Below are 14,174 nucleotides of genomic sequence, written 5' to 3' on the forward strand. Positions count from 1 at the left end.
ATGACGCCCGTTATCCCGTCTCTTTTAGCGTGTTTTTGAAGGCAGTGTGTTCACGGTGCTGAAGCTGAGATCGTTCTGGCAGCTTAAATGAAGAGTTAACATGTCTCGAGTATGTTTTCGACTCGTACAAATTCACACATCACACCCTGATATCATATATCTTCATAGGATATAGTACGGGTTGTTTTTTTTTTTTTTTTTTTTTTTTTTTATGTTCTGACATGGGCGAACTTTTCAGAGACCTGAGCGAAAACATTCTTTATACACATTACCTGTACCAGATTCAAAGTGTGAAAGGGGTGTAACTTGTAACTTTAATCTGCTATTTATATTTCATTGTCCCCAGAGATGTAACTAATCATACACAACTTAAGCAGCCTGAGCAAGCATTTTTTTATTGCTGCTGTTACTTACAAAGAAATTTTGTAATAATATAATATAATATAATATAATAAAGAACTTTTTTTTTTTCAAAAAAATGGTAACGTGAATTATTTTACATTTACATAAAAGAACTTTTTTTTTTTCAAAAAAATGGTAACGTGAATTATTTTACATTTATCTAAAACATCCCCATGTAGTAGAGTTTGCACACTACTACACCTGAGTGTGACTGTAAATGTCTGTTTTGTTGCCATTCTGTGCCCATCATCCGCTTTTTCCACCACTTAATCAAGCCACTCTTCATTAAAGCATGATGATGTTTTATTTCACATCTCATTACATTTGCATTGGCTCTCATCTCATGTTGAGTTATTTCGTCCACAACCATTAAAGTACTTGATTTCTACAGTGACTCATTTGGCTCATTTTAAGCGCTGTTTATTGTCTATAGTGGTTTGCCCGAGCATTGCAATTATATAACATTTACTAATCTAACCCAATCAATAAATATAATTCATCCCACATACTTGCAACATATAATTAATTTTTGCATCTGTCCTGTGTGCGGCATATAATTTATTCTGCACAGTTGCAACGTAAGCTTAGAGGGAACGATGCTGTCAGTGGGTTAAGGTCAGGACTCTGTCGACCAATTCATGTATGAAAATGATTTCTCATGCTCCCTGGATCACTTTTTCATCTTGCCATTGTCATCCTGGAATATGGACATGAGTACGTCTTCCACCAAAGTCTTGATCTAGATGTTTCAACTCGTCCTTCATCCTGCCAAGCTAAAATAACATGTTAAATTCTGTATGGTGGTAATTAACTTCCATCTCTCTGCAGTCTGAGCAGTGTGACGTGATGAGTGGAGGCAAAAAGCTTCGGATAGACAAAGACGCGCTGCTGCTTCCTCCTTGTATCTCGCCCATACACAACCACAAGGTCTCCAGCACAAAAGAGTGAGTATACAGTACTGACTCATGGCTTGTTGCCTACATTATCAAATACTCATCTTAGGAGCTTTACTAGTGACTTGCCATTTTGATTTTTGATTTTTTTTTCAATGCATTAAATGCATTCTTGTTGCACTGCGTTCAATCTTTTACTGTTTGTTTCTGCTGAAAACCTCCATAAAAAGATTCCACAATGTATCTCTTTTCTTTAACATATGCTGCCAGTGTCCCCTGATGTTTTTGCCATACATGCACGAAAATACTTTTTGCCAGCTCAGCTTAGTAGCTTACTCTGTGTTATGTCCTCTGAAAGAATGCTGGAATACGCAGAAGGAACAGCAGGTCACCCTTTCGAGCCGCCTGCCTGCTTTGTCCCACTGCATTACAGTAATTTAACACTGACACCAGCACAACGGCTACCGCTAATTTTAGATATTCAATTAGTGTCAGGCCAGGCTAGAGCCCATCGAAGACATTCGCGTGACAGGGGTTATGTGCTTGTCCTGTCCGCCTGAGTGGCCACCGCACTGCGACATGACTAACACCAATGAATCTTCATGATACGATCAGCAGCGCTACGTTAAATTATTAGCCACCGCTAACAACTATTACTGGAAGTGTTTAGCACCTCGGGCTATTTACTGTTATCACCTGCTCAGTGTGTTTTAAATCAGCTTGTTCACTGCGTTCACCCTTTTAATTGAATTAGAAAAGTAAAGAAGGCTTTTTATTTAGTGTTGTTAACTGATGAGACTCACATTTTATGGCGTATTTTCAGCCTAATAAACCAAAGGCAAAAAAAAATATGCTTCTGTCTAGGATATTCTGTCTCAGTGGAGCTTCTTTATTTAGCGCTTAGGCTAAGTTTAAACATGTAAGAGCTTATGCAAATCTCATCTGTATATTACTTTGTGTCTCTCCTATATTGTTCTAGAAAATGGAAACAAAAGGAACAAAACCGTTTGACCTCAAATGACCTTACTGCCATGAAGGGTGAAAATAATAAAACACATATACAACAAAATAACAACCCATTTTAAAAAAATATATGTCAGTAGATACTATGCATAAATAACCCCCACCATAAATAATCACAACCTAACATTTTAAAAATATCAACATTTTAATACTATTTGTTCTCCCTTTTACTTTTTGTTCTCCCTTCTTTTGTCACTGTATGTTTATATTTAGGAAAGTCCTTTTTTCAGTTTAATAGTCTAAAGTCATTATTGAAGTTGTTCAAAAAACAAATCCTTAAACTAAATTTCCACCCCAAACCCATTAAAATAAATTCTCAACCCCAAATCACAGTACATAGCAAGGCCTAAAGCACAGATCTGATATTTTGACACATATAAAATGTATAGTCCCATCAGTTTACATTCACTTATGTATATCTAACAGTATATTTAACTGTGCTTACACTAAGACACACTTTTTTCCCCAGTATACAGACAGATATTGTAAACACCACAAATTTGTTGGCCTAAACTAAATCTCTAAAAGAAATACAATAAAAAACACAAATGTATTGGGCTGCAATAAGTCTTGAAGTGTCATGCAAGTGCTCAGACAGAGACCTTTGACATGTTTTCTATTTTTTTCTGCCAAGTTCATTGAAGAAGCAACCTCGCAAGCGGGAGGATAAGCTGCTACCGCCTCTGCTGTCGCCGCTGTCCGATGAGCCAGTGGGCCGCCCACGGAGGAGCAGCGAATGCAGCTCCCTCAGTCAGGAGGGAAACACCTCCACCGTCCCAATCACCCTCCCCTCCACCCGCACAATACCTACCTCCACCTCTTCATCATCATCCTCATCACACAAACACCGCAAAGGAGCGAACAAATCCTTGTCCCATTCCAAGAACAGCACTGTAAGTCACAGACAGACGGATGGATGGATGGATGGATTTATGAAAGATATATATATATATATGGATGGATGGATGGAAGATGGATAGATGGATGCATGAATGGATGGATGGATGGATGGATGGATGCATGAACGGATGGATGGATGGATGGAGGATGGATGGATGAATGGATGGATGACGAATGAATGAATGAATGAATCGATGGATGGATGGATGGATGCAAGGATGGATGGAAGGATGGATGGATGGATGAATGGATGGATTGGGGAATGATTGGATGGAAGGCCTGAGGCTTTTGCTTGATTCCTTCACCACATATGGATGGATGGATTTGTTTTTTTTTTTCCCTCACTTGAGGTCTTCACCACATTTCTGTGTTTTTTCTAAACTAATTACCTTCTTGGAAAGGTTTCAAAATAGCCTTGAAGACAAGAGAATGGCTCCCATGTGCCGATCATCCAAAATCAATCTAACTAAATGGTCCTAAAAATGAAAACACTGAGTAGATGCATACAGACTGAGAGTGAATGGAACTGTTATGTTTTATTCAAGCTGTTAAAGGGTAATTACCATTTTAATGTTCTCTTGCTTTTCCAGGAGGAAGACAGTCACAGCAAGCCTTCCAGCAGTTTTCACAGCAATGATCAGTCGGAGCCAGACCTCTGGTCAAACACTTCAACCCTGTCCATGGAGCATATGGAGCCCAGGAGACCTAAACTCACATTTAATAACACGTATGTAACAGCCATATGATTACTGCGGGTAATGACTGACGTGTGTGCTTGTGTACTGACGACTGATCATGTAGTATTACATGTCTTGAACTGTCTTTCAGTCGCATAGCAGCTCTATATATTTCAGGTTCATGTTAATGCACACAATGGGATGTGTGTGAAAAACAAACAGATCTTGATCACACTTTATATCATTAAACAATTAACAATACAGAAACAAAACAATAATAGTTAAATAAAAACAAAAATTAAACCATGAGAAAATATTTTCATAACTTGAAAAACTAAAACACAAACAAAATAATTTTCAATAATTTAATTAAACAAAACATTCAAAAAAAAAAATTCAAAAAACATATTTTACAACATATATTTGTCAAGGCAACTCATTTCAATTTCATTTTTTTTGTTTTTAACTTGATGTACTAAAAAACTACATAAAAATTTATATAATAATATAAACTAGAACTAGATAGAAAATGTGTTTTATTGTATGTGTTTTTAGTGTGATGTATAATTTGTTTTAATTAATCACATCTTTAAATAAAATCCTATTGTAAATAACTTTTTTCTAAGCAGAAACAATTTTATTACTATGGTATAAACTACAGAAAAACGTTATAGCTCATAAATTGATCTGATCGTTCTCATTTTGTTATTAGTGGTATTCTGACTTTTGATTGCAGAATTTAATAAATAAAAAAAAAAATAAAGAAGAATTAAAAACACAAGTATAGAAAATAAATAAATAAATAAATAAAGTAGTAGTAGTAGCAGTAGTGTTGTTGTTGTTGTTAAAATATACTAATAATAATAATTATGATGATGATTTAAAAATTCAAGGAAAATTTAAGAGAATTTCTATAGTGAATATAGGTTTTTCTAGCTTTGTTCCGCTAAAACTGGTCTTTGTCAATGCGATCTATATAAGGCATTCTAAAAGTAATTTGGGTACCTGATCAAATCTTGATAATTCAATGATCAGAATGTGTGGGAACCCTAATTTGCGTATCTTGGCACCTGAGCACTGTGGGTAACAGTGAGATCTTTTCTGAAACTCTAGAGGTATGTGTGAAATATGTGAAAAATCTGCCAAGCCAGAGACTCCATTCAATTCTCATCCAATCTCAGTGCAGCCTTGGAGAAACAGTGATAATAGTGCAATCTTTAGCGATTTTTCTTTCCAATGGGAAGTAAGCACTCAGCAAGAGTAGATGAAAAATTCCTGTCACACTGCTCTTAACTACACGGACACATAACCCAGCCGCTACAGAGAGCCATTAGCAAGCTGAGAAAAAGCTCTCTCCGCAGACCTTTTATAATTGAAGACTTTCCAATCTAGGTGAGCGAAAGACCTTGTGTCTGCCCTTAGCATCCATAAAGCAGGAGCTTTGTTAGAGATTTACAAAACAGACCCCCAGACCCTCAATAATTTGATCCAGGCAATTATCTCTGGAGACATTGTCCATTATCGCAAGTTACATCCTCTCTGTCATAAATCGCTATGACGATGTATAGGCCTAGTCATGAATACAAAGTAAAGGGAATTGATTGCCACCGTTACATGAGCGTAGTGGCAGCCCTGTAATGAATCCCGGGCGTCCGCGTGCCTCGTATTAAAGGGCTCACTTGAAAACGAATGGACTTGGCTCCTGAGGTGCCAGCAGAGGCAAGTGGTCAGTAAATCTATTTTACGCTCCTATGGAGATGAGATATGCTCTTATTGTTTGTGTTTTTCTGTGCCAGGCGTAATGTTGTTTAGTGCTATTGATCCGTTTGTGTTTGAGAAACGAGACATGAAGTCAGGATGAACAACATAATCCCTAAATGTAGACAAAAGCACTTCATACTACTTTACCACAAAAAATAAACTGTTCTGATTCATAAACTTGTCATGAAGTTGCAAATATATGCCTGTCCAATGACTGTAATTCTGTAGGTTGCCGCACTCTTGCATTACATCTTCTGACTCGCGTTGCCTCATAAGAGAATTACCTCAGCTTAATGGCTTTATTATCTCCTCTGATGATATCTGATTTTCGGTATGACTTTAAGAGCTTTGAAAATGACCTCAGTCATTTTTATTTGCGGAATTCTCTCAACCTTTAACGGCAATTTTGCTTCACAGATGGACAAGTTCGGCAAAGCTGTAAATTATGCAGACGGAGCGCTCTCATTCATCGAATGCGGCAACGCCATGGAACGAGACCCGTTGGAGGCCAAGTCACCATACACAATGTATTCAGAAACCGTAGAGCTCATCAGGTGAGTGCCCTCTTCATACATTGCAAATAAAAGATGATAGTGAAAAAGTGACGTGACATACAGCCAAGTATGGTGACCCATACTCAGAATTCGTGCTCTGCATTTAACCCATCCAAAGTGCACATACACAGCAGTGCAACACACACACCATGAACACACACCCGGAGCAGTGGGCAGCCATTTATGCTGCAGCACCCGGGGAGCAGTTGGGGGTTCGGTGCCTTGCTCAAGGGAAGCTTAGTTGTGGTACTGCCAACCCGAGACTCGAACCCACAACCTTAGGGTTAGGAGTCAAACTCTCTAACTACTAGGCCACGACTTCCCACAAAAAGGACTGCTGGCTCCACGCTGCCGAAACCCGGGATCATTACCCACAGCTGGAACAGTCCTTGTTTTATTGACATCAGAGGCAATAAAAATAGATGGTCCTCTAAGTTCATCAGCGTATTCTAAGATCATTTGCTAATTGAAATATGGTGTTGAAGAGAATTGTCAAAAGCATCAATAGTTTTATCATATTTGTGTAACTCTTGTACTTTTGTTATTTAAGTACGCATTGAGATTAAAGAACTTCACAAATCATTCTGCCACAATAGCTGAGAAGAAGCTTGCTGTACTGTGGTAAGTTGGCATTCATGCCTCTCAGTTCTCCATATTTAATCATATAAACCATTAAAATATTTGAAGTATTTGTTGTTGTTGTTGTTTTAATCAATTAATTTTGTTATACATCCAAAGACACATTAAATAGAACATTTATGTTAAAAAATTTTTTTGTTTGTTTCAAATAACTTCTGTTCAGTCATGACAACTCTCTGAATAGTTTGTAAAACATTTTATTAATGTAAATGAGGATGTACAAAGGTTTGGTAATGGCGGACTAGATCTGCTACGCTGCTGCTGCAGAGCAAGTATGACTTGCTTCTTCAAAAGAACATAATTAAAGACATGCTGCTGCAAGAAAGAGAGAGGTAGTCCCCCCATGCAAGCAGATCTAGGTAGGTGGTGCTGGGGAGGGGGTGGGCTAAAGAGAGACCTCTCATAGTGCACAGTGACTGTGCACATGTAACATTAGCAAGTAAATATTGTGTCCTTGAGAATAATTCTACATTCTACTTGTTTTATGCAGTTATGCAGGTTATATCAGATTACCCACCCCTAAATGTCACAGAAAAAGATGAATCATGCTTCTTTAAAAGTCACTTTAAATGTCGGTTAGATGAACCCTTCCTAACTAAGGATATGTTTCACGACAATAATGTACTAATAACAGAAAAGTTTTCCTTTCAGTTTTTAAGACAATGTTGTCAAAACCGACCTTCACACTGTAGTATTCATGCCAGGCCAGTAGTTGGCAATGTCATTTTGTAAAGAAACACTATGCACCTGTGCACATGCCTATTAACTGAACACATAATATGCATGACATCACAGTTCTCACAAATTAGCATTTTTGGAGATTACACAAAGCGAAAACGGTATCATTTTCAAAAACTTGACCTTTTAAAACTTGTTAAAAAAAATTGTTTTCATACTGTTGTCATGTAAACTAATAGCCAAAGCTCATTAAAAAAAAACTGTTTCAGTTGAAAACGTTATCGCATAAGTGCCCCCTGAGTATCCAGGATGATCCACAGTATGGACTTCATTCCAGTAGTGCAATACCTGTTTGATGAAAAACAACTTTATTTAAAGTGTTATATGAATCCATGAGTCACACTCAACATACATGGAGGTCAAAATGCGAGTTTCGTTGATAACCCAACAGATGTAGTTGTTTTGAAGAAGTGGCGTCCGCTTTAGGGCCTTCTCCAACGTCGTTCCCCGCATACCATCAGAAGCTAAATCCAGCGCTTTGCACTAGCAGCCAGTTAAATCTCCTCTCAGCCATCACTCAACGACAATCATCCGTATCTGGAAGGAAGCTTAAAAACACTGCCAAAGCACTTAATCAGCTTAGAGTGGATCATTATTTCTGTATTTCATTAAGCTATTAGAGGATAATGAAAGATTTCCACATGGCGACGGCAGAAACATATTCTCGCCCAGATAAATGCCGCCTGTACTCTGCCTGCCTGTCACGCCACGGCAGCTTGTTTATTTTGAATGTCAAGGTTAGTTTTGCGCTTATAGCGGGATGACAGTCATCAGCGCAGATTGGAATTCAGCTGCCAGTCTCTCTTGTTTGGTAATGAAAGCCATCTACCAGCCGAAAGGGATTTTCAAAGGCTGCTGCGTTTATGATTTATAAACCTGGGTCGAGGACATAATACCGTTCGGGCGATATTATATGCATTTAAGAGAGCTGTAAAAACATGTTTACTCTCGGGCTTCAGATATTAGGCCAATATAACCTGTAGATTTTGACCTGTGACATTGGGAAACATTTCATGTACAATAAAGACGTATCAGCAAGATGCCGTAAAAGCCTCTGACATGCTTTAGGAGGGACAGACACCTTATTTATATATTGATGGGACTTCAGTAGTCTGGATGCGTGAGAAATGTGAGAAAGCTAGTTTTGGTTTCATGGGGCTCTGCATATGTCCCAAGCATCTGGTGTCTCGCAAGCATACTGTTGAAAGGTCAGCCACCCCATGATACTGGCTGTTTTTCCCTCAGTGCTCATATTGATGCACACTGCTGCTTATCATAATACTGTTGTTGTTGTTATTGTTGTTGTTGTTGTTGTTGTTGTTTCAACAAGATACTCTTAATGCTCTTGCCAGATACTTTTGGCCATGTGAATTAGAAATAAATTCTTAAAACACATTTTTGACAATATTCACTAGTATTTAATTTGAGTACTAGTGGTATCCAACAGTAAACATACATACATATTTTTTGTTGTTGTTGTTGTTGTTGTTGTTGTTTTTTTGTTTTGTTTTTGTTTTTGTTTTGTTTTGTTTTGTTTTGTTTTTCAACATTATTTATAATGTTTTGTTTTGTTTTTGTTTTTGTTTTGTTTTGTTTTGTTTTGTTTTGTTTTTGAACATTCATCTGAACCAGTAATTTCCACCAGTATTTATCGTGTTTCAAAACATTCTGTGGTGAAAAATGACATTTCAAACATTTCTGAAATAAAACTGATGGCTCCTTTGTCTTGCTAAAGCCAATTTTATAACACTGGGAAAAAACTTTTCCACTTAAAAACTTGTTGTTCGTTTGATCCTCATATACAAGTAATATGAAAACATAAGTTGCCATTACTTACTGATATGATCTGATATGATTTTACAGTGTAGCATTTTATGCCTCCTAATTGCTCACAAATAAATAATATTTTATCAAATCTTGTACAAATTTTGTTAAATTATTTAGGCTTTATTTTGATATTATCTATTTATTTTCTTCACATTTCTTCACATTCTTCATTAACACTTTACATTCCAAGTACACTAATTTACACTTAAAGTACACTAAGCACCAAGTACACACAAAAAATAATAATAATAATTGCTTATACGCAAAATTATCAGTCATAATGGAAGAGATGCCACAACAGTCATAAATTCTTAACATAAGAACATAAAAAAATAAATAATATTAAATAATTAAATATTTAAATTTATTGATTTTATCATAATGAACATAAAAAATCAGAAAAAACATGAAAAAATATGTTTCAAATTTACAATAAAGTCTACACATGAAGGTATTTGAAAAAAAATAATAATAATAAAAAATAATAATAATGGCATGATAAATAGTTTTAGTTTTATTAAAATCCAGTTTTAATGTAACTTTAATAGAACTAAAAGTTAGTGTCAATAAAAATCAATCCTTTGGGCATAAAAAATCACAAACATTGCCTTGATGATGCTACGTTAATAGTCCTAACGGCATCTTTCAATACTCCTTGAATACGTTTGGAAGGATTTTAATATAACCTTAATGAATATTTTCTCTTTTTCAGCAATCGCTGTTTGTCACTTCTGTACTTGCGAATGTTCAAGCTGAAGAAAGATCATGCAATGAAGTATTCCCGCTCACTAATGGAGTATTTTAAGGTACGACCTTACCTCCGTTTCTTTGTTTATTGCAATTAAGAAACAGCGCTAGAACTCTTAATATTTGTTTGAATAGCTTGTTCTCATAAATTCTGCATGCCATTATTGAATCAATTTATTCATCAATTCCAAGCATACATTGTCAAACTGTAAGCTAATTATGATTAATAATATTGGCATGAGACCTAGCATGTTTGCATCTGGTGACTATGTGGTGTTTTTATAAATGTTCTCAACGTAGGTTTTCTTGCACCCGCAGAATTCTGCAAAAAGTTCCCAAGCACCTTCGCCATGGGGAGCCAATGGAAAGTACGTGCATTTTCCTCTCTTTGTCCTTTTGTGTTTCTGCCAGCTTGTGAAAAGATTCCATCTTGCTTGAGAACAGCTCTCCTGAATCTTCTTCCCGCTGCCAAGTGGGGAAAAAAATATAGTGTGGGATATGAAACCTCAGTCATGGCTTCTTGACATCAGTTAAAGGACATGAAGAGATGAACTCTGGGAAAGCAGCATCGCTTCCATGTCATCACCATGGCAACAAAGTACCAATGGGGTGAGGCAGTGCGAGAGGCACTGTGTTTAACTTTGTGTGTGTGCGTCTGATCCGGCCTCTAGCTGGACACTACCCAGGCCCGCTGTTCAGCTGCCAACCTGCCTGTCAAAAGCAATTAGCCTCACCGGCTCGGCCCCTGCAGCCACTACATTAGCAATAAAGAGCCAGCCGTACCTGCTGTAACTGTGATCAACACATCCATCCTCAACCTCCTCCTCATCCTTTACCATCATGAATCTTTTTTTTTTGCCTTGGAGGGAGTTTATTTATTTTAGCAGAGCCCTGAAACCTGCTACGAATGGGCCCAACTGTTGACAGGGCACATAACTTAGCCGGCCAAGGCTTGAGCGTGTTTCCATTTATCAGTGGATTACAGGCCACTAAACCAGACTGTTTGGGGTGAAGCACTAAAAAGACAAATGAATATGTTTGCCGATAGTTGTCTGGAGGAACAACACTATCTTCAGGTTACTGTTGATAATGTACTGAGATACTGATTAAAGGGTTGTTGGGTGAACATAAAGAATTTCATGGCTGATGGTAGTGGTGGTAGCTTGTGGAAAAGAAGTGCACTTAATTGGACTGAATAGGCACTTACAGTATAGTGTACTTCAAATTTTAAATGTATATTTAAAAAAAAAAAACTGTACTTGCAGATAAAATAATATTAATGAAATGAAAGGCCACTTAGGAGAGTACACTTCCTTGACTATGTTTCTTAACACACAGTGCACTTTTAAAAACTTTTTTGAAAGGTGTAATGATGTCAAATTAGAAGTTTTACTTTAACACTTTTTCTGTCAGTGTCTCACTGGCACTCTTTTTCTTTGTCTGGTCTTCACAAAACATATCGTTGGAAAGGCATAAGTCCTAACTAATTAACTAATCTCAACATAGTCCATATTTTTGGTGGTTATTTCATGATATAAGTAATATTGTGGGAGAAATGTATACATTTGTGACAGGAAAAATGCATTTTAAAAATTGTCTGGAGTTTGGGTGTCAACTGGTGGCTATTTTTGATATAGCATCTAAAACAAATCTCGCAGAAACCTAAATTTTTGTAATATCAACTTCAAATTTGGAACATAACTGCTTTAAACAAATAGCATTGATTGTATAGCAATATTCCAAACTATTTTGTAATATATATATATATATATATATATATATATATATATATATATATATATATATATATATATATATATATATATATATAAATATATAGTAAACTTAAAGTATATTATAAATATTTAGATAAAATCTTTTTTTTTGTGCTATAAAGAACTTATTTTGATGTGTTGACCAACATACTAAAGCACATGTAAAGTACTTGATTATAGTGTTATCTGATATTATATTGAAAGTTTTTTACATCTTTTAATTGAAATGCGCTAAACTGCAGAGGCATCATTACGAATGTGCCCTTTCAAATAAATGACATGCAAGTTTTAATAGAAATTACAATTATGTTACCATAAATGCTTAACAGTATATTCGGCAGTACAACTATATTAAAAGACAATAGAATTATGAAAATTATGCTAAACCAAACCCTAATCCTAACTCTAACCCTATATTAAGTACATGTAGTTAATTAATATCACTAAGTACTTAAATATATAATTACACTGTAACAAGATCACCTTAAAATAAAATGTAACTGCATTTTAATTTAATTGTGAATAACATGTAATTAAATGTATGATAACATTAAGTTTGCACTTACTGTAAGTATATTCAATTTAAAGTTTATTATTTCCATTATAAGTACCCGTTTATGAAGTATGCTAAAGAGTACTTCTTTTACACATAGGTAGTCATTGCAGCCAATAAACATATGTTTTATGTAAAGCTGTGTTGCATAGGATATTGAGCTAATGAGATTTCACTGTGGGCAGGGCTACTGAGTATAACATAAAATAAACAGAAACCAAGCAAAAAACAAAATGTCTTTACATGTCCCGTTTGCCACTAATATTTGATAGACAGGAATGCGCAAGATCCATTTTAAGGGTATTGAAAATGCTATGTTAGTTTGATATGATGCAGGAATACAGCAGATCAGATTTCCAAAATGCTCATTGGTCAGTATTTTATCTTTCTTCCAACAGGAGCACAGGTACCCCGTCTCCCATGTCCCTGAGTTCATCTCCTGTCAGTTCAGTCAGCAGCAGCACTGGAGTGATGGGCTCTTCCTCTGCCTCTGGAAGTGTGGCCATTCCCCAACGCATCCACCACATGGCAGCCAGTCATGTCAACATCACCAACAACATCCTGCGTAGCTATGAACACTGGGAAACTGCTGAAAAGCTGGCCCAGGAAAGTCAAGGTAGGATGGTTTTTGAGTTGTTTTTCTGGTTTTATGGTTCAGTAAACACTCGTTTTTTTTACTTTAGACTGCAAGTAGAGAGTATTGCTGAGCCATAAATATGTATATACAGTATATTTACAGTGATTCTGTTGGTGATATTAAGCAATACTTATTTAAAATTTCATTTGGCCATGAAATTTCAAAAAGACTGTCCATTTCAATTAATTGGTTCAAAGCTCTTTTTCAATACAAAACAGTTACAAAAATTTTTTTAATCAAAACTTTTTCTAATCTTGACAAAACAATGTTGGAATGGTCTGAGTCTCAAGGTTCCATATTTGGTGGTTATTTTTTGATAGAAGAAGATTGTGACAGAAATGTATACATTTGTGACAGGAAAGAGCATTTAAAGGGGTCATATGGCGTTGCTAAAAAATAACATTATTTTGTGTAAGGTTCAAAAAACACATTATTTTCCACATACTATACATTATTGTTTATCCTCTATGCCCCGCCTTTCTGAAATGCATAAATTTTTACAATGGTAATTGTTCTGAAAAGCGAGGTGTGTTCTGATTGGTCAGCTATCCATTGCGTTGTGATTGGCCGAATACCTCAAGCGTGTGACGGAAATGTTACACCCCTTACCATTAGGGTGACCATATGCGCCGTTCATACGGGACACGTCCCGACCAGGATTTTAATATTGCCTAAAATATTCAGGTTTTGGCTGTTTGCAGGTCGATCGTTGTACGACATTCATGAGAGCTAGAGAGCAGAGCAGACGCCTCCTTATGCTTTCAGATTGCTCTCGCACCTACTTTGCTGTCTTTTTTTTTTTTTTGAGCAGTGACGCTTCAAGTCAAACGAACGAACGAACACGTGCGCATATTTGCATTGCTTTGATTGTTCCCTGTAGATCTCACCTTCTCACGCACAACCCCATGATTGGTCAATTATGTATAATACCTGCATGTCATTGGTCAAACTGCTTTGGATGTTTTAGGCAATATTAAAATCCTGGCCGGGACGTGTCCCGTATGAACGGCGCATATGGTCACCCTAACCCCTTACCATATTGTCATGC

At 36.4% G+C, this 14,174-nt stretch overlaps 2 protein-coding genes across 2 annotated transcripts in view; both read left to right on the forward strand.

Moving 5' to 3' along the window:
- Positions 1 to 14,174, forward strand: part of aff2 (AF4/FMR2 family, member 2) — a 42,783-nt gene that overhangs the window by 24,235 nt on the left and 4,374 nt on the right. Inside the window, exons 4-12 of the mRNA XM_042770521.1 lie at positions 974 to 980; positions 1,231 to 1,346; positions 2,953 to 3,211; positions 3,809 to 3,945; positions 5,983 to 6,210; positions 6,760 to 6,831; positions 10,127 to 10,220; positions 10,480 to 10,529; positions 12,888 to 13,105. Of these exons, the coding sequence (XP_042626455.1) occupies positions 974 to 980; positions 1,231 to 1,346; positions 2,953 to 3,211; positions 3,809 to 3,945; positions 5,983 to 6,210; positions 6,760 to 6,831; positions 10,127 to 10,220; positions 10,480 to 10,529; positions 12,888 to 13,105 (1,181 nt within the window). The remainder of the gene's footprint in view (positions 1 to 973; positions 981 to 1,230; positions 1,347 to 2,952; positions 3,212 to 3,808; positions 3,946 to 5,982; positions 6,211 to 6,759; positions 6,832 to 10,126; positions 10,221 to 10,479; positions 10,530 to 12,887; positions 13,106 to 14,174) is intronic.
- On the forward strand, positions 971 to 4,105 carry LOC122147413 (AF4/FMR2 family member 2-like). Its single transcript, XM_042769842.1, has 3 exons — positions 971 to 1,346; positions 2,953 to 3,211; positions 3,809 to 4,105. Exons 1-3 carry the CDS (start codon positions 1,249 to 1,251, stop codon positions 3,962 to 3,964), a joined length of 513 nt encoding a protein of 170 aa, XP_042625776.1. The 5' UTR covers positions 971 to 1,248; the 3' UTR covers positions 3,965 to 4,105.

The sequence above is a fragment of the Cyprinus carpio genome, chromosome A14 (assembly GCF_018340385.1).
Source record: "Cyprinus carpio isolate SPL01 chromosome A14, ASM1834038v1, whole genome shotgun sequence".
NCBI lineage: Eukaryota > Metazoa > Chordata > Actinopteri > Cypriniformes > Cyprinidae > Cyprinus > Cyprinus carpio.

Excerpts from the sequence above, each read along its gene's own strand:
- LOC122147413 (XM_042769842.1), top strand. The coding sequence starts at position 1,249 with ATGAGTGGAGGCAAAAAGCTTCGGATAGACAAAGACGCGCTGCTGCTT. Across the intron at positions 1,347-2,952 it reads AAGGTCTCCAGCACAAAAGA|TTCATTGAAGAAGCAACCTC; the intron begins GTGAGTATACAG and ends TTTTCTGCCAAG. Across the intron at positions 3,212-3,808 it reads CCCATTCCAAGAACAGCACT|GAGGAAGACAGTCACAGCAA; the intron begins GTAAGTCACAGA and ends TTGCTTTTCCAG.